The sequence below is a fragment of the Alosa sapidissima genome, chromosome 7, assembly GCF_018492685.1.
Source record: "Alosa sapidissima isolate fAloSap1 chromosome 7, fAloSap1.pri, whole genome shotgun sequence".
In the NCBI taxonomy this organism is placed as follows: Eukaryota; Metazoa; Chordata; class Actinopteri; order Clupeiformes; family Clupeidae; genus Alosa; species Alosa sapidissima.
Genome location: NC_055963.1, coordinates 8,222,813 through 8,241,564, shown reverse-complemented (window position 1 = coordinate 8,241,564; position 18,752 = coordinate 8,222,813). Strand labels below are relative to the sequence as shown.

The 18,752-nt window shown below is 44.6% G+C and overlaps 1 protein-coding gene across 1 annotated transcript in view; it reads left to right on the top strand.

Annotated features, from left to right (window-relative positions):
• The first annotated feature begins 1,514 nt into the window (after positions 1 to 1,514).
• Positions 1,515 to 18,752, top strand: part of clcn6 (chloride channel 6) — a 22,231-nt gene continuing 4,993 nt past the window's right edge. Inside the window, exons 1-19 of the mRNA XM_042097125.1 lie at positions 1,515 to 1,627; positions 2,616 to 2,675; positions 3,492 to 3,557; positions 4,416 to 4,481; positions 4,999 to 5,065; positions 5,679 to 5,785; positions 6,298 to 6,424; positions 7,029 to 7,096; positions 8,220 to 8,278; positions 8,687 to 8,819; positions 9,101 to 9,214; positions 9,361 to 9,527; positions 9,805 to 9,922; positions 11,560 to 11,689; positions 12,151 to 12,304; positions 13,185 to 13,341; positions 13,646 to 13,752; positions 14,857 to 15,043; positions 16,856 to 17,013. Coding sequence (XP_041953059.1) covers positions 1,553 to 1,627; positions 2,616 to 2,675; positions 3,492 to 3,557; positions 4,416 to 4,481; positions 4,999 to 5,065; positions 5,679 to 5,785; positions 6,298 to 6,424; positions 7,029 to 7,096; positions 8,220 to 8,278; positions 8,687 to 8,819; positions 9,101 to 9,214; positions 9,361 to 9,527; positions 9,805 to 9,922; positions 11,560 to 11,689; positions 12,151 to 12,304; positions 13,185 to 13,341; positions 13,646 to 13,752; positions 14,857 to 15,043; positions 16,856 to 17,013 — 2,120 coding nt within the window. The 5' untranslated portion in view covers positions 1,515 to 1,552. The remainder of the gene's footprint in view (positions 1,628 to 2,615; positions 2,676 to 3,491; positions 3,558 to 4,415; positions 4,482 to 4,998; positions 5,066 to 5,678; positions 5,786 to 6,297; positions 6,425 to 7,028; positions 7,097 to 8,219; positions 8,279 to 8,686; positions 8,820 to 9,100; positions 9,215 to 9,360; positions 9,528 to 9,804; positions 9,923 to 11,559; positions 11,690 to 12,150; positions 12,305 to 13,184; positions 13,342 to 13,645; positions 13,753 to 14,856; positions 15,044 to 16,855; positions 17,014 to 18,752) is intronic.

Sequence of the window (18,752 nt, the reverse complement as noted above, 5' to 3'; positions counted from 1 at the left end):
AACACGTTTATTGTGTAATTCAACACGTAAACTGTGGATTCAAACCAGTGCAACAACTCGCAACAGCACCAACGTTTCCATAAGAACCCCGTTGTCACACTACTCGTTCGTCAGATAGGAACTAGCTAGCCAGCAAAGTTAACCACCCAGATGGCAAGAGGCTGGCGGCGGCCCACCGGTTTCGCTGTCGCCGGCGGACCGCTGAGTTTTTCCACATCGGTTCTACCGCGGTCCGCTGGGCTAACGAGCCGCAGCTTTGACCACCTTTTCTTTATTCATTTATACGGCGGACTGCCGGTGGCCTAACGTTACCATCGCGGGTTGCTGTCAAGTATCTACCGGTGCTGCTTGCTATCTGGGCAGTAGCCTATTGAGATGAGGATATGTCTAGCTTGATCTAACCGGTTAACGTTACACAATGCATGCTTCTGGTTCACCTGTTAATAAAGCACTTTTTTTTTATGTGCATGCTATTGTTTCAAAACCAGAAATCAAATGAACGAAAAAGTACACGAACCCAATTACAATAACTAGCCTAGGCCTAAATGAAAAGTTCACTGTGGTTGCATGAAATGTCATTTGTGTTTAGCCTACATCATCAGTTTTCTATCATATACATATATGAAACAATTCGCTACCGGGCTGTCGGTAGTAAAGCCAAAGCGTATGGGGAGTGACGTAGGCAAAGAAAACATGGCTGAGTTGGATGTGGGCGGGGCTTGATGTCAAGCCTCGCCTTCCCGCAGGCTGCAGCGAGGTGTTCAAAAATCCAAAACTGTCTTCCTACACTCCACGACGCGCTGTAATTGCGCAGCAGTTTATTAAAGGCATAGACTGTATTAAAGCCATAGACTGTAGTATACAGTCTATGATTAAAGCAAACATCTCTGATGTCAGAAATAAAAGTTATAGTCTAACATACAATGGAAGATTCATTCTCACTAGTCTATATTCTAGAAGCCACACGAATAACAAGAATACAGTGCAACTAATTTTGCCCAGACAACTCACTAATTCTTGAAATAGCCCACGACTACAAATAGATTCAATGCATTTACTTTAAATCTTTTAATGAATAATTATTCACAATATGAACTATGTATACCCCAGACTCTTGATTCTATTTCACTTGGTGTCATTCCAGTTTAATTATGTAATGGTCAGTAGTCAGTGTGCATCATAACCTGCAAAATAATATATAACATTATTCACAAAAATATCTGTCCTTGTTGGGGTGTTTCCTTCTTCTTGTATTCTTGTAATAACAATAAAATACACAGACTGATCCTGAAACTGAAAATGCGCATGCAATTGTAAAATCACGCCCTATCCCCTCGCGCGCGCGTGCGCGAACACGCACGCACGCACGCACACACACACACACACACACGCACACGCACACACACACACACACACACACAAAACGCTTGGCAGACAGAACATTCTGCGCAGAGTTTGCGCATCAAGCACGTGTACGACTACCGCTCAGCGGTCTTTGTTTATCACATGACAAAGTGGTGGTGGCGGCGGCGGTGGTGCTGAAACAGTGAAGATGGCGTGTTGCAGGAGCTGTTTGTGTTGTCAATGCTGTTGCAGGGATGCGGAAACCAGGACGCCAGAGGAGCTGGTAGGGGTGCTCAGCTTCTTTAATTGCATGCTCCATGCTCACCTGTTTTGGTAGAGAAAGAGAGAGAGGTAGGGATAGCGGCTCCCGTATGACGCTGCCAGATTGGGTCTAAAAGCTCCACCCTAGTTCTACGTTAGCAGAAGTCAACATTTCTTTCCACGTTGTAGAGCTACCTCTGCAAGATACAGTGATAAAGTCATTAAAGGCCCATGGGCAAGGAGTAAAAGTTAAGGCCGAGCTGTCATATTGGATGGTTTCGGTTTCTTTTTAAGGCACCATGATGTGCAATCTCACCTAGCAAGCACGAGTATACAAAATCCCACTGGACTAGTGAATTGGACCTAATGCTGCTTGTGTAAATATAACAACTTCTTTGTTAGGTTATCGAGAAATCAGTGTCCGCCCCGTAGGTAACTCATTGCTAATTTTTAGCCTATTACCCCTCTGTTTTGTGTGTGACAGATGGTCAGCAGAGCATCTGGGATTGTAGCCATCCCAAAGGATCACTCAGAGCTGTTACTGTGGCCACGACCTGGCTCCTCTCCTATAGGGTGGGGTTGTGCTCAAGGAAACGTTGAGTTGACTTTTGTTTTGTTCCCTGGGACACAGATAGACGAAATTAAAATGGCGAGCAAAGTCTGAAGTCTAATTGAGGCTAATATAACAACTATGAAAAGGCTAATTGGTAATAGCATTCAAGGTCCAAAACATTGGTGAATCGGCTCAATGCTCCCACAAAGCTTTACCTCATGACCAATACACATTGTCTGACTTGACTCTTTTCCTGTCATCTAAATCGGGGCCCAGAGGAGCTTGTTGACATTCTCAAGCTGTATACTACTGTGCATTGCCATTGAATCAATATGCCTGGTGTAGGGTAGAATGAGACTTGTGTGTAACTGGATACACACTCAGTGTGCCTGTTTCCTGTGTGGCCCATCTGAATGTCATTGCGGCTGTGTTTGTGTCTTTCTGCCTGTCCACTCAGACCATCCTGGGAGAGACAAGGGAGGAGGAGGACGAGATCCTGCCCAGGAAAGACTACGAGGTGAGAAAGAGGCACAGCTTCACTCAGACTGCCTGGTGTCAACATTGCATTATCAGGACTCAAGAAACGAAACCTTAGTTATAACGGTGTACAGTAGCACACTCTAACACTGTGTGAGGTATTGACAGTAGTGACTGAGGCAGAGAACAGAGTCCAGTCTCAGTCATAAAACCACAGCTGTAGGAAACTGATCCTTACACACTGCCAGGCAGCTGTCACCATGGCATTTGTATTTACATCTTTCATTCATTTAGCTGATGGGTTTTCATCCAGGGTGACTTACAATGAGAAGTAATATTCAATCTACAGAACAATGGTAGCCTGACGAGCCAGACCCACATCAAGATGTAGGGTCTAGGGACTCACCATTGGCAGTGCTCAGCCCGAGGGGCGGGATAAACGGTTGTCTTTCAAATTCCCTCTACATGCAATAGGATAGCGCTACAACTCGTGAGTCCAATGCGTTTTCCCACCAGCAGAGCTATCTGGCTAGTTGTTCAAACTTTTGCCAACTTAAAAAAAGCTTAACTCGTGTCACGCTGTTCGCCAACAGCAACATCCATCTTCTTTGTTTTCAAGTAGCAGGGAATGCAAATGCGTCTAGATTTCTAGGCTAGAACAATGAGGCTTTAGAGTAAGAACCTTAACCTTACATACATTAAAAACAATTGCTTCATCATGCCTTTTGAAACTAAACGTTCATAGGCTAGAAATGTGCAGCACTCTGTAATACTGCGTGCAGAAGTCTGACTCTGATATCCTACAGTGGTGAAGGTGTCTTTTTTTTTTTTATTTGTTTTGTTTGTGTTTTTGTAGAGTTTGGACTATGACCGCTGTATCAATGAGCCCTACATGGAGGTCCTGGAGGGGATGGACAATAAGGTGAGAGGAAGATTGTCATAGCATCTCTCCACGAGGGGTGGGCATGTAGACTTTAAAGCCAACGATTTTTCATGGTATTTTTGCCATAACGATACATATGACAATATGAAAATATTCAACACTATCTTGTTGTCACAAGTCACAGCAGCTGTGGCCTACTGGTTAGCGCTTCGGACTTGTAACCGGAGGGTTGCCTGTTCGAACCCCGACCAATAGGCACGGCTGAAGTGCCCTTGAGCAAGGCACCTAACTCCTCACTGCTCCCCGAGCGCCGCTGTTGTTGCAGGCAGTTCACTGCGCCGGGATTAGTGTGTGCTTCACCTCACTGTGTGTTCACTGTGTGCTGAGTGTGTTTCACTAATTCACGGATTGGGATAAATGCAGAGACCAAATTTCCCTCACGGGATCAAAAGAGTATATCTACTTATTCTTATACTTATACATTAGCATGCAGCCTTTATCGTTATTGAAATGCTAAACCATACCAATTAGTGTAAGTAGGCTAAAAATGATGTATGAATTCTATTCAGCATTGTTATTGAGCAGGGTGTAGGCATTCATGAATGACTCACAAGTGATTCTGTTCATCAGTAGTGTTCATTTTCTTGATTCCACATATACTGTGAATGAAATCTCAGCATAGCTCAATGTTGATCAGCCATCACTCAGAGGACAGGTGTAGGCTGGGCTTTTATGTCAATTCTCATGAATTTCTTTCCTCAAAGAAATCTCTTTCAAGAGATACATTTTGAATGGGCATACATTCATACTGTAAACAACTCATAGTTGGTTATATTGCTTGCACGTTCATGGGCGTTTTTTGTAATTCGTGCTGCGTTCATGTGTTTCTGTTCACAGAAAGCCAAAAAGTATGAAGCAGTGAAGTGGATGCTGGTGTTTGCCATAGGAGTCTCCATCGGAGTGGTGAGGATCGTGGACTCTTGTTATGGGTGTCTCTAACAGGGAAGATACACCAGGCGCGTAACTGAAGCGTTCCGTTCGTGACGCGTAATATCCATTTTAGATGAACGGACTATTTTTTTTTTCCAACGTACGCGCCGCTATCACGTCTGGTGTAACTACTTCCATTGGTTACAGTGGAAGCTAATTGTTGCAGCAGATGCAAGGCGAACGAAACGCTTCAGTTCCGCGCCTGCTGTAGCTTCCCACTAAGGCCTGAAATGGGATCAGATGCGTCTTATCAGTCTGTCATGCTCTGTTATCTCAGTGGTTGGGGTGAGTACACCACCAGCCATGGACAAAGGATTTGCATGGTGGAATAGTGCATGCCTATCAGATCTGTTACAAGTAGCAGAATGTACTGCTCTAGTTCTATACAATGTTGTGCTTGTTTTTGTCCCTTAGTAGCCATGTTAAATTGATTGCTTTAATGACTGCAATGGCAACTTGTCTGTGTGTGTGTGTGTGTGTTTTGCTTTAGGTCGGCCTGTTTGTGGATTTCTTTGTCCGCCTCTTCACACAGCTCAAGTTCAGCGTGGTTGGGAAATGTATCTTTTTTTCTGATAACACCAAGCATGATGGAATGCAGCTAAACTTTTTGGCTTTATTTTTTTTCCCTCATACACAGAGCTGAATGACTCTGAGTACTTAGCTATAGCAGCAAGATGGTGTGTTGACTAACATTGTTAGCACTCACAGGAATTGAACTGGACTTTATTTGGGGCAGCCGTGGCCTACTGGTTAGCGCTTCGAACCTGTAACTTTTATAGCATTATTATAACAAAGGCACTACAAAGCAATCAGTGCAGACACACATAGAAAGAAAATACTTGTAAAATATAATGCTCTATGAATTTAATTATGATATTTATTTGAATTCATGATTGCATAAATATGAGTGCATGAATCACAATGTCAGAAATTTAAGAAGTACGTGTCCCTTGTTATAGGACATAAAGTAAGATATTGAAAGACTTCAAAAGTAGCTGTTTGTGCACACATTGCAATGCTGGTTAAACCAGATAGATAGTACCACATTATTGTACTGTTCTAAACTCAACTCCTACTGTGGAGAGCACTGCACTGTGGTCGTCTCAGGGTCATGTCAGTGTAAGCTCCACTTTAATCTCTGCCCTCTCCTTGACCTTTGACCTCTTCCAGCTGTGGAGGAGTGCAGTGAGAAGGGCTGCCTGGCCCTGTCTCTGCTGGAGCTGCTGGCCTTCAACATGGCCTTCATCTTCATCGCCAGCGTCCTTGTGCTCGTCGAGGTCAGAGAGGGGGGTGTGTGTGTGTGTGTGTGTGTGTGTGTGTGTGTGTGTGTGTGTGTGTGTGTGTGTGTGTGTGTGTCTGTCTGTGTCTGTCTGTCTGTCTGTCTGTCTTCTCTCTGTGTGTTTGTGTCTCTCCCCTCTGTGTGTGTGTGTGTCTCTCTGTGTCTTGTGTGTGTGTGTGTGTGTGTCTCCCCTCTGTGTGTGTACAGTATGTCTGTGTATGAGTGCATTTCATTTCCATTTTACTTTGTGTGTGTGTATCTGTCTGGCTGTTCGTCTCTGTGTGAGTGTGTGTGTGTGTGTGTGTGTGTGTGTGTGTGTGTGAGTGTGTGTGTGTGTGTGTGTGTGAGAGTGAGTGAATGAGTGAGTGCATGTATGGCAGGAAATGAGATGGGATGGGAAAAATGCAATGTATCTATATCTTGTCAGGTGCATTTCATTTCCATGTTACCATTTGCATTGCTGACACGTTGCTCATAACTGACCTCTGACCCCCCCCCCCCCCCCCCCAGCCTGTGGCAGCAGGCTCAGGGATCCCAGAGATCAAGAGCTACCTGAACGGGGTGAAGATCCCGGGGATCGTGCGTCTGCGCACGTTTGTGTGTAAGGTGGTGGGAGTGCTGTTCGCAGTGGCTGGAGGTGAGCTTCAGCACCTGTGCTGTGTGTGTGTGTGTGTGTGTGTGTGTGTGTGTGTGTGTGTGTCAGCTCACACACACTTGTGTTTGTTTGTTTGCACAATAAACATGAAGGTCACGGACAGTTGCCGCATATGGATGATACATAGCCTGTGTACTGTGCATTAGTTTTCCCCTCTTTCCTAGTTTCACCTCTTTGCTAAATAGCTCCATCATCAGGTACACTGACTTCAAATGGAAGATTTTGTGTTGTTTAGTCATAAAAATATGGAAAGCCTGTCTTTGCGAGTGGAGCTTGTGAGAGAGTCTGCTGTCTCACGCTAGCTCCAGTAGCTTTGCAGAATTTGATTGATCAGGTTTGTTTGTGCACTTGGCAGAACGTGCCCTGATACAGGCCTGTTTGTTTCTTCTCATCTCTGTGTGGTTTAGTATGTGGAACATTCAGGGCTTGAAGCATTGCGGCACCGTGCTGGATCTCCGGGGCGCGGCTTATAGCTGTGAGAGGGAAACAGATCGAAACATTTGGGAACTTGTAGATGCGTTTTTTTCATGTTCGAGTCAATTGAGTTCACCTTGCGTGTTCTGACACGTTGTTTGATTTTTTTCAGGTCTGTTTGTCGGGAAGGAGGGACCAATGATCCACAGCGGTGCCATCATCGGAGCAGGTCTGCCTCAGGTACGACTACAGCTCTCACACACCTTAGTGCCTGCAACAGAATTGGATTTACACACAGGCGCAGTGTATTAGGGAATCCTGGTCTAGCGGGTCGCTACACGTCTAGGGAAATCACTACGTTGCTCAGACCTTAAACCCCCTAATCTGGATGTGTGCTGAGGACGTGTCAGTGGGCTGTCTGCTCTTGTGTAGGTCTGAGCAACCCCCAATACATAACACAGTGGGATACAAGGATGTAGATTCCTCAGTAAGCTCCTTTATGTGGAGATTGTGGAAGAAGGAAGGATGAAAGGAAGGAAGGAAGGATGGTTATTATCCCTTTGTCTCTATAATGTCCCTTATTCCCTTATGTGCTTCATTCATTTCTCAAACTATCACTATCACTCTCACACTATGCAGTAGCAGCTTTCAATTGACCAATCACAAAATCCACGCCCCCTTAGTTATTGTTGCTATGTCCGTCAAACTCAGACCAGAGTTGATTAGAACCTCCATGATATCTGTAAGACTGTCTGTAGTTACAGCCCAAGAGGCTCCTTTAGAGAGCCCCGGACCTCCCGGATTTCATTTGGAATCCGCCGAAAGACTTCAGGATGACATGGAGATACATGTTCTTTGGCCGTCCCTTTCAACTCACACCACTATAAAATCCCATAAAACCGGACAAAAATCACGGCTCCCAATGCATTTCTATGGAGCCGTGAGCTGAAGTTGACGGAATGTGTCTGCCTGCGCGGAGCACCGGATGGCACTGGACTGGAGTTTATTTTCAATCAAGGATATGCAACATATCTTAAAATGAGGGACGCGTTTTCATTATAGAGAGGGTAGTTGGAGAAAGTTGAATGGCTGTTCAGATGTATTGAGTTAAGTTTAAAGTAGTTTTACACAGACAGGCCTGCAGCATGATTGATGAACATGATTGATTTACTCAGAGATAAAGTGGAGCTGAACTCCTCTGGAATAGTAGGATTTGAAAGAAATTGATTTTCAAATGCAACCCATCCTCCATGTTTTCCCATCTGAGGAGGAGAATGGTGATAATGATGAGGGTGGTGGTGGTGGTAGTAATGATGGTGATGTTCTTGAAAATCATCATGATGTCATCGATCTGTGTCTCCAGTTCCAGAGTATCACCTTTAAGAAGATCCAGTTTTACTTCCCATACTTCCGCAGTGACCGGTAAGCAGCCGTTTGTGTGTGTGTGTGTGTGTGTGTGTGTGTGTGTGTGTGTGTGTGTGTGTGTGTGTGTGTGTGTGTGTGTGTGTGTGTGTGTGTGTGTGTGTGTGCGCGCGCGCGCGGATATTGCTCAATTGATCATAAGAAAAGTCATTGTTACAGATCTATTACAAATGTATTATTGTCAATGCTGTCAAAATGAACCAAAATGTTAATTTGCCACAACACTACAGCAGTTATTTGTCATATCTCACCTGAGAGAAATTCAAAGGGTGTCTACATCGGAGTTAAATGTACAGCTAGCTACCAGTATGTATGATGGTTGATTGATTCCTGTGTGTGTGTGTGTGTGTGTGTGTGTGTGTGTGTGAGTGTGTGTGTGTGTGTGTGTGTGTGTGTGTGTGTCTTCAGGGACAAGCGTGACTTTGTGTCGGCGGGGGCAGCAGCAGGCGTGGCGGCTGCTTTCGGGGCGCCCATCGGGGGCACCCTCTTCAGTCTGGAGGAGGGGTCATCCTTCTGGAACCAGGCTCTCACATGGAAAGTGGTGAGTGGGACACACACACACACACACACACACACACACCTCAGACTGCTTAGGTAGTGGGTTTCCCAACACTGCAGAGACAAAGGTCATGATCACTGTGACTGTACCTGCATCTGTGGTGTCTTGAGTTGTTCCAACTTCCATGTCAATGTTAATAAATGTCTCCTATGTAAGCCTAATGTCTGGCTTTGCTCAGCAGTCACTGATCTTGAGAAAGGAAAGAGAATATTCTCTCTTTCTTTATCCCTCCCTCTCTCTATCCCTCACTCTCTCTGTCTCAGTTGTTCTGCTCCATGTCGGCTACCTTTACTCTGAACTTCTTCCGGTCTGGGCTCAACTACAACAAGTGGGGCTCTTTCCAGCTGCCAGGCCTGCTCAACTTTGGCGAGTTTAAGGTAAACACGTGCGTGCGTGCTTGTTTGTGTACTCATCACACATCTGAATGAAATTATGCCATCTTCACTGGCATGCGATTATCTACGCATTGAGTTTGTGTGTGTGTGTGTGTGTGTGTGTGTGTCTCCCTCTCTCTCCCTCCTAGTGCCAAGATGGTGACAAGGCGTGCCACCTGTGGACGGCGGTGGACCTGGCCTTCTTTGTGCTGATGGGAATCGTGGGGGGGCTGCTGGGAGCTTTGTTCAACTGCATCAACAAACGCCTCGCCAAGTATCGCATGAAAAACGTCCACCCCAAGGCCAAGGTCGTCAGGTACAAAACACACACACAAATACATAGATATGTATGCGTATATTCACATACACTTGTGTGCAGTTTAATTTTATCCATCGAGTGAAATATGTCTTTAATCAAAGTATTAGTACACCTATACAAATGTGTTTTTAATTTTTAATGACATGTTAATTAAAGCAGGGGCTCCCCCGGAAGAAAATGTTATCAGATATATATTGTGTGCTGCAGTGTGAATGAGGATGGTATACTAGATACAGCTATCGGACCATCTGCTGAGAATCCGTTTGTTTGCCAGGGTGTTGGAGAGCCTGCTGGTCACCATGGTGACAACGGTGGTGATCTTCGTGGCCTCGATGACCCTGGGAGAGTGTCGGGACCTGTCTCCCCCCACAACACACAACTCGACTGTGCTGGTCAGTCAGATTCCCTTTGCACGCATGCATGCACACACACACACACACACACACACACACACACACACACACACACACACACACACACACACACACACAATGCACACATGTTCAATCAGACTCACACTAATGTGCTGGATACACACACAAACACACACTCACACACCATTACACTGGTCACACATGCACACGGAAACATCTCACCCCCAAAGCATTTCTTCAAACACTTCTCTTTTAATCTCTCTGGACAAGTCTGCATCTCATTCATTCCCAGAGTGACTTTCTCATTCCCATGCACTCAATTACTGCTCGTCTTGCCTTTTCACACTTCTTTTATTCTCATTAGCACAGCCGTAGCCTTATCAAACCTTCCATCTCATGTTAAAGACATGGCACCTCTCCCCTGCACGCAAAATTAATTTTGCACCTTAATGAAAAGCTGCCAATCAAATGAGTCTGACAAATGACTCCCTGGCCTGTGTGTGTGTCTGTGTGTCTGTGTGTGTGTGTGTGTGTGTGTGTGTGTGTGTGTGTGTGTGTGTGTGTGTGTACTGACTGCCCTTGAGCTGGAAGTGAGTGTGTCAGGGTGGCACAAGGTTGTGTTTACACTAGGACAGAAGCCTTCACCATATGGAGCCAAAATACATACACACACACACACACACACACACACACTGGCCTGAGATGTGATGAGGTGGATGGCCACAGGAACCTTGCTCTGTTTTTGTTTTGGGTCATTTGGCCCGTTTGGCCCGTTATGTAGTGACTAGCTCTCAATTACTAGTTGAGCTGCTGGAGTTACTCAGAGGCACTCTATTTAGCTCAATGGTTTCTTGTTTTTCACCTTTTATGTACTTAACTTATCCTCAGTTTATAAACAATAGTGTCAATGTCTAGCCACTAATACATCATTCAGCAGTCAGATTGAAGGTATAAACACACACACGTAGGTGAACAATAGTGACTTGGCAAAGAGAGTCTTCTGTTTCACTTGCTGTCCACTAGAGGGAGCCAGTGATCTATTTTTTTCAGGGCCGTAAGTCGATATACTGCTATTTTATCTCTAGCCTGGCTAACGCCAAACCTCATCTCATTGAGATGGGGTCTGGGAACTACATGTACATTTTCTCGTATTTGAAACGTGGTTTCCGAATGCCCAAAGCCGTAATGTCGTAAAATTGCGCGCGTAAGGCAGCATGGGAAAACCCAGGCTATTTTATTTATAGGACTCTATTTTTCAAACACAGCATGGAGCAATAGGAGAGTCTAAAGCATACTGCATATTAGTGTACGGTCCAGAGAACTGCAGTAGCTCAAATTCCAAAACAGCAGTTTGTACTCGTATTGAACCAGTAATATGTACTTGTCAAATTCTTCCATACCAAACCTGTTCAGCAATGTCTTTGTTGACTTTCCTTTATGAACTTGGAGACAGTCACTGTTCCCAAAAAGTTGGAAGCATATAATTGTTCAAATTGTCTTAATACTGAAGGATTAAGATGTCCGTTCACTCACCCAATCTCAACACCTGAAAAACCATTACACCATTATCATAGTGTACCATACCATTTTGTGTGGTATGTATGTATTTATTACATGTTTTCTCTTTCTCTGTGTGTGTGTGTGTGTGTGTTCAGGAGGGGGACAATATGGACGTGAATTCCACCATCAGGCAGTTTTTCTGCTCCAATAAGAGCTACAATGACATGGCCACACTCTTCTTCAACCCACAGGAAGTGGCTATCCACCAGCTCTTCCACCAGGACGGTGAGACACACACACACACACACACACACACACACACACACACACCACAGGAAGTGGCTATCCACCAGCTCTTCCACCAATGCACTAAATGCAACATATTCTCTCTCTCTCTCGCTCTCGCTCTCTCTGTATGTGACAGTGAACAAGTTTTACCACAATTCACCATTTGTAAGAAAAGGGAAAATAAAACTTTGTCATTTTAAACACATTTGCCAAAGCAGCTGAAGGCCCTTCATCAAGATGTATAGCAATTCTTTGTACTCATTTTTTTGCAGTATAGGGAATCATTTTTAATATTCACCATTTAATCTCTCTCTCTCTCTCTCACTCTCACTCTCTCTCTCTCTCTCTCTCCCTCTCCCTCTCCCTCTCTCTCTCTCTCTCTCTCTCTCTCTCTCTCTCTCTCTGTCTCTCTCTCTCTCTCTCTCTCTCTCTCTCTCTCTCTCTCTCTCTCTCTGCAGCTACCTTCAGCCCGGTGACTCTGTCTCTCTTCTTTGTTCTGTACTTCCTGCTGGCGTGTTGGACATACGGCGTGTCCGTCCCCAGCGGCCTCTTTGTCCCTTCGCTGCTCTGTGGGGCGTCACTCGGACGCCTAGTGGCCAACGTCCTCAAGATGTGAGTTTCCCATGGCACATGAGATTAGTGTTCTCTCTGCACTTTTTGTGTGTGTGTGTGTGTCTGTGAGAGAACGAGTGTGTGTGTGTGTGTGTGTGTGTCTGTGAGAGAAAGAGAGTGTGTTTGTGTGTGTGAGTATGTGTGTGTGTGTGTGTGTGTGTGTGTGTGTGTGTGTGTGTTTATTGTGCTGACTGTGCAAGTTCTCCATGATTGCTTTTGTGGGGTAAAGTTTTCTTTTCTGACCCCTAACTGCCTCGTGTACCCACCACACACACACACACACACACACACACACACACACACACACACACACACACACACACACACACACACACACACACACACACACACACACACACACACACAAGCAGCCTTGTCCCCAAGTGTTTTCATGTCCAGTCAGCTGCAAGTAATAAGCTACTGTTCTCTGGCTCACAAAGCCACTGATTTACACACACACTCATACACAAACCCACTGACACACACACACACACACTCTTACACACACACTCTAACACTAACCCACTGACACACCCACTCATACTCAAACCTACTCACACACACACTCATACTCAAACCCACTGACACACACACACACACACACATACATACACAAACCCACTGACTCACACACACACACACACACTCATACTCAAACCTACTCACACACACACACTCATACTCAAACCCACTGACACACACACACACATACACAAATCCACTGACTCACACAGACACTCATACACAAAGCTACTAACACTCTTCTCTGTTTATTTATTTTTATTTTTTTTGAAACTCACTATTGTACTTTACACCCTCATGTTCCTTTGCTAATGTGTCTCTCTTCTGATTGGCCCCTCCACCTGTCCGTCTGCCTCAGAAACCTGGGCATGCACATCTACTCCGGGACCTTCGCTCTGATTGGTGCAGCTGCCTTCCTGGGTGGTGTGGTGCGCATGACCATCAGCCTGACGGTCATCCTCATCGAGTCGACCAATGAGATCACATACGGCCTGCCCATCATGATCACCTTAATGGTAGGGGACAGGTCATTAGGTTGTGTTGAGTTATCCACTGCGGTCTGTGAACAGACAGACAAATGCACTGGGTGTAATTTCATTCCTGGCAATTTAGTGAAATACATGCACAGGCTCCATTATATTTCCTCGTTCATTAGCAGAGTGCAATTTAATTATACAAACTAGAAGAAAATAAATCGCGTCAATTTAAATACGCTGTAGGCGTATACCAAAATGAATGCATGTCTTTTTGTTATGGAGTAGATAGTCCTGTCGTTAGTTTTATGTCATTAGTGTGTGTGTGTGTGTGTGTGTGTGTCAGGTGGCTAAGTGGACAGGAGACTTCTTCAATAAGGGCATCTATGACATCCACATCCTGCTGAAGGGAGTACCCCTACTGGAGTGGGAGACTGAGGTGGAGATGGACAAGTAAGGATGGACACACACACACACACACACACACATACACACACACACACACATACATACCTATTCATACATACATACACACACACATACACACCTACAGTATACATACATACATACATACATACATACACACACACACATACACACCTATATACATACACACACACATAGGTCAGACATCCCTGCAGCGTACATCAACTCACATAATTTGATCACTTCCTTCACAGATATAACATAGGTCAGGAGAAAACCCATTTTATCCAATCCAATCTCTCATAATTGGCCCCAACCTGTGGCATGGAGAAAGCTAATTTGTACTTGTAGGCTGTTAAAGGTCATGGACGTTTCGTTTATGGTCATTGAAAAGTCATGGAAAGGTTTTGAAATTGTGTCAGTGCCAGTGGGTGGACCCCTGTGCATCCTGCGCTGACTGGACTCTACCTGGGATGCACTAGTGTAGATACCCGAGTAGAGAAGAGGCCCAAATGAAAAAAAGAAACATCAAGTGGAACATCAAATTGTCTCTTTGTCCTCTCTGTTCAGTCCCATTCAGTCCACTTCGCCTCTTTCACTTTCTTTCCTTCTCTCACTCTCTCTCTCTTTCTTTCTCTCTTTCTTTCTTTCTCCTTCTCTCCCTCTTCCTCTCGTCCTCCATCTCTCTCTCTTTCATTTTTTTGATTCAATTTAAATGAGCTTTAATGGCAAAACTTAATGGCGCAGATACAATACCTCTTTGAGAAAAAGTGTCTTTCTCTTCCTCTCCTTTCTCTCTACCTCTCTCAACCTCTATTTCTCTCTCTCAGAATCGAGTGCCTTTTTCCCAAGCCACTGACAGTATTGGAGTCACACAGAAAGTCTGGTGTCTTTTGATAATAATGCAGGTCTTATGTTTACCTGGTTTAAATGTACTTGGTGCTCCATGGTGTGGGTATATTGCTGGGTAATTGTGACCTCTCTCTCACTCTCACTCACTCTCTCTCTCTCTCTCTCTCTCTCTCTCTCTTTCTCTCTTTCTCTCTATCTCTCTCTCTTTCTCTCTCTCTCTCCCTCTCGCTCTCTCTCTCTCTCTCTCTCTCTCTCTCCCCCCTTCCTTTCATCCATCAGACTGACGGCCAGTGACATCATGGACCCCAACCTGACGTACGTGTACCCTCACACGCGCATCCAATCCCTGGTTAGCATCCTGCGGACCACCGTCTACCATGCCTTCCCCGTCGTCACGGAGAACAGGGACAACGAGCGCGAGTTCATGAAGGGTAACATACTCATCAGCAACAACATCAGATTCAAGGTACACGCACGCACGCACGCAAGTCGATATGCTGCTATTTTATCTCTAGAACTCAGATTTTTCTAACACAGCAGGGAGCCATAGGAGAGGCTAAAGCAGTGGTCCCCAAACTTTTTCTTCCGAGGGCCAGCTCACTATGCCTGGCTCTAAGCGAGGGCCAGAGACTCGGAGTATCAGTAACCATAAATAGCTTAGTGCTGTGAACAACAGCAGTCTACCTTAGTTGAATATTCCATTACATTTAATCATAGGCTACTGCAATTTAATACCATTGTTAGCTGTGTTTATGTTGCCATCATATCATATCAGTGTAAAATGTAGCTCAACTTTAGCATTCCCAAAAGTATTAGCAGGGAGTCCCAAAAGTATTTTATTCAAAATGTGTGAACTCTGAACTCTGTGTCTGCATACACAGCTCAAGTTGTGAACAAGCAATATCCTACAAATAATTCAAAGTTCTCAAACTATGAGAGTTTTATGAAGTGCTGGCAAAAACATCTGAAATCACCTAATGAGAACTTTGTGAACTCTATGAACATCTGAACGAGAAAATAGAAATAATTATCCCAGAAAGTCCCAGAAATATGACTTGAATAGAAGTTAGTTAGTTATTAACAATTAATTAATAAACTTTTAGAATACTTTGAGCACTGATGCAGACAGCATAGGCCTCTTACATTGTTTGCAGGTAGGCCTACATTTCATTCCGTTTTCAATGGCAAACGTGAAACAGCGCCAAAACAACCCCCAGTGGACAAAAAGAGTATTTCACGTGTATTGTTAAGACTCGCCATAGAGAATGAATGGGGGAAATTACGGAGGTCATAGTTTGACGATGTCGTACTCCCGTGCGGGCCAGATGGTCAAACCACGGACATGTTTTGGGGGGCCACCCAAAATGAGTCGCAGGGCCGTATTCGGCCCACGGGCCGTAGTTTGGGGACCACTGGGCTAAAGCATACTGCATATTAGTGCACGATCCAGAGAACTGCAGTAGGTCACATTCCAAAACAGCAGTTTGTACTCATATTGAACCACTTGTCTATGGGTCTGTCAAATTCCATACCAAACCTGTCCAGCAATGTCTTTCTGGACTTTCCTTTATGAACTGGGAGACGGTCATTGTTCCCAAAAAGTTGGAAGCATATAATTGTTCAAATTGTCTTGGATTACTGAAGGATTAAGATGTCCGTTCACTAACCCAAGCTCAACACCTGAAAAACAATTACACCATTATCATATCGTAAACGTACTAATTACCAACCATTTTGTTTGAAGATTCTAAAACAACAATGTTTTTTAATACTTCAACATAACATTTGATAAATTAACCTTACATTTTAGGTGTGTAGATTTGAACAAAATCTAGTTTGGTTCTTACCGGGGCCTGAAATATCCGATTTTGTGTACTACGCTCGGAGTTTAGGGCTGGGCTGGTGGGTGCATATTCCCAACCTTTCTCACGGCACATCAACGGTTAGCCTGAGAATTCTTGTGGCAATTCAAAATTCCACTGGAGCTCCAAGCGGATTTGTACACACAGCCTTACAAGTCTTCTAGTCACGGTAAAATGTCATTTTTGGTACACAGCTAATTTAGATACACTTATGTGGGTGCTTGCGTCTCTTTAGGAATTTGCCGTCTTGGTTTGTATAGAAATGAATAGTAAGTGACACATACACGTAAGAGGTTGGACATACAGGACGGTTGGTAATATGTGACGTTCTGATAGTGTACCATACCATTTTGTATGGTGTGTATTTATTACATGTTTTCTCTCTCTCTATCTTGTGTGTGTGTGTGTGAGAACAGAAAACCAGTGTGTTAACGCGGGCCGGCGAGCAGAGGCGGCGTTGCCAGTCGATGAAGTCGTACCCATCCAGCGAACTCCGCAATGTGTGTGATGATCAGGTGGCGGCGGAGCCAACAGAGGAGGGCCAGGACATACTGCAGCAGATGCTGGAGAGGAGGTCACACACACACACACACACACAGAGAAACACACACAGAGAAACACAGAGAAACACACTGTTTCCATCACGTGCTTACACGCACACGCACACACACACACACACAAACAAACACACACACACAGAGAAACACACTGTTTCCATCACGTGCTTGCACGCACACACACACACACACACACACACACACACAAACACACACACACTCTGTCTCTCTTCTACTCCCACACAAACACCCCTAACCCCCATAATGCATGTCCTCCATCAGCCAGAGTTTCTTTCTCTCTCTCTCTCTCTCTCTCTCTCTCTCTCTCTCTCTCCCTCCTTTTCTCTCTCCTTTTCTCTCTCCTTCTCTCTCTCTCTCCCCCCCTCTCCCTGTCTCTCCCTCTCTATCTCTCTCTCTCCCTCTCTCTCTCTTTCCCTCCAGGGTCCCCATTCATCACTCTCATCACCTCTACCTTTCACTCTGTCCTTAATGTTCTGTTTGTTTGTTTGTTTGTGTGTGTGTATGGACTACAGACTGCATCCCATTAGATTATGTTTATTTTTTTTATTCAATTGATCTTCAATCATGCATGTGTCAAAATGCATTGTGGGAATCGAAGTCCACAGTAAATATTGATTGCCTATGGTGCTGTACCTGTAATTGTATAAAGCATAAAGTGTACATCTGACTGTACACCTTGCTGTAGTCCTTATCAGAGCCGAGATCAGGTCATCCATTGGAATGTTGTAGTACTTTGGAGAACTCATCTGAATGTGATGATATCCACATCCTCAGGTTCTTTTATTTTATTTTTTTGGCCTTTTTATGCCTTTAACTGTTTTCGGGAGTGCCAGCAATCTAGACCATTGTTGATGATTTTTGTACAGCTACAGCATATTCTGTGTTATAGCTATGAACATATGCAATGGCTCGTTTAAAAAGTGAGACTTTAAGCTCTCGGTGGGTGCAAACCGTGTATTTCTACACGCCTCTGTTCCTGAGAAATCCCAAGCTAAACAGTGGCTAGTTTTCATCAAAATCGCTGTTTTTTTCTAGAAATGGAGATATAACGTCTTTCATGAAATATGAAGTGTTGCCTGTTACTTACTTGTGTAAACTTTCCGGGAAGTGATCAGCGAGACCTGGCGAGACTGCCACCTAGTGATAGACCCACGAAAATGGCCTGGTTTTGACCTGACGTGCAAGCGTCACTGATTCGACCCAAAGCGGCAACCGAGTTATGATAAAATGTCCAGATTGTGCGTTTTCATGAGTTTCGTCATATATTTCATTTCCATTAATCACAGAGTTCCCAAAATCACATATAAGGTGTGTTAGAGTGTCTAGTTTCGTAATTTAAAAAAAAAAGCTAAAAACGTAATATTACATTTTTGGCACTCAACGCATGGGAAGGAAAAACGTAATATTATGTTTTTGGCACTCAATGAGTTAATGACAGGACAGTAAAGAATGACAGGAAGTGAGTGGGAGAGAGAGAGTCGGGGTGGGATCCAGAAAGGACCAACGGGGCGGGAATCGAACCCGGGTCGCCGGCTTACGGTGCAGGTGCCCCAGCCAGTCGCACCACGGCCGGGGCCACTCCTCAGGTTCTTAAAGGTTGTATCAGCGATTTCAGGCCCAAAAAAGGCCCAATTATAAATGATCACATTCATCTAATCTTTCCTAACGATCCGCTAGCTGCCTGCCCTATTAGTAGTCCGTCAAAAAAACGCATCTGTAGGCAGCCTAGGCTCTG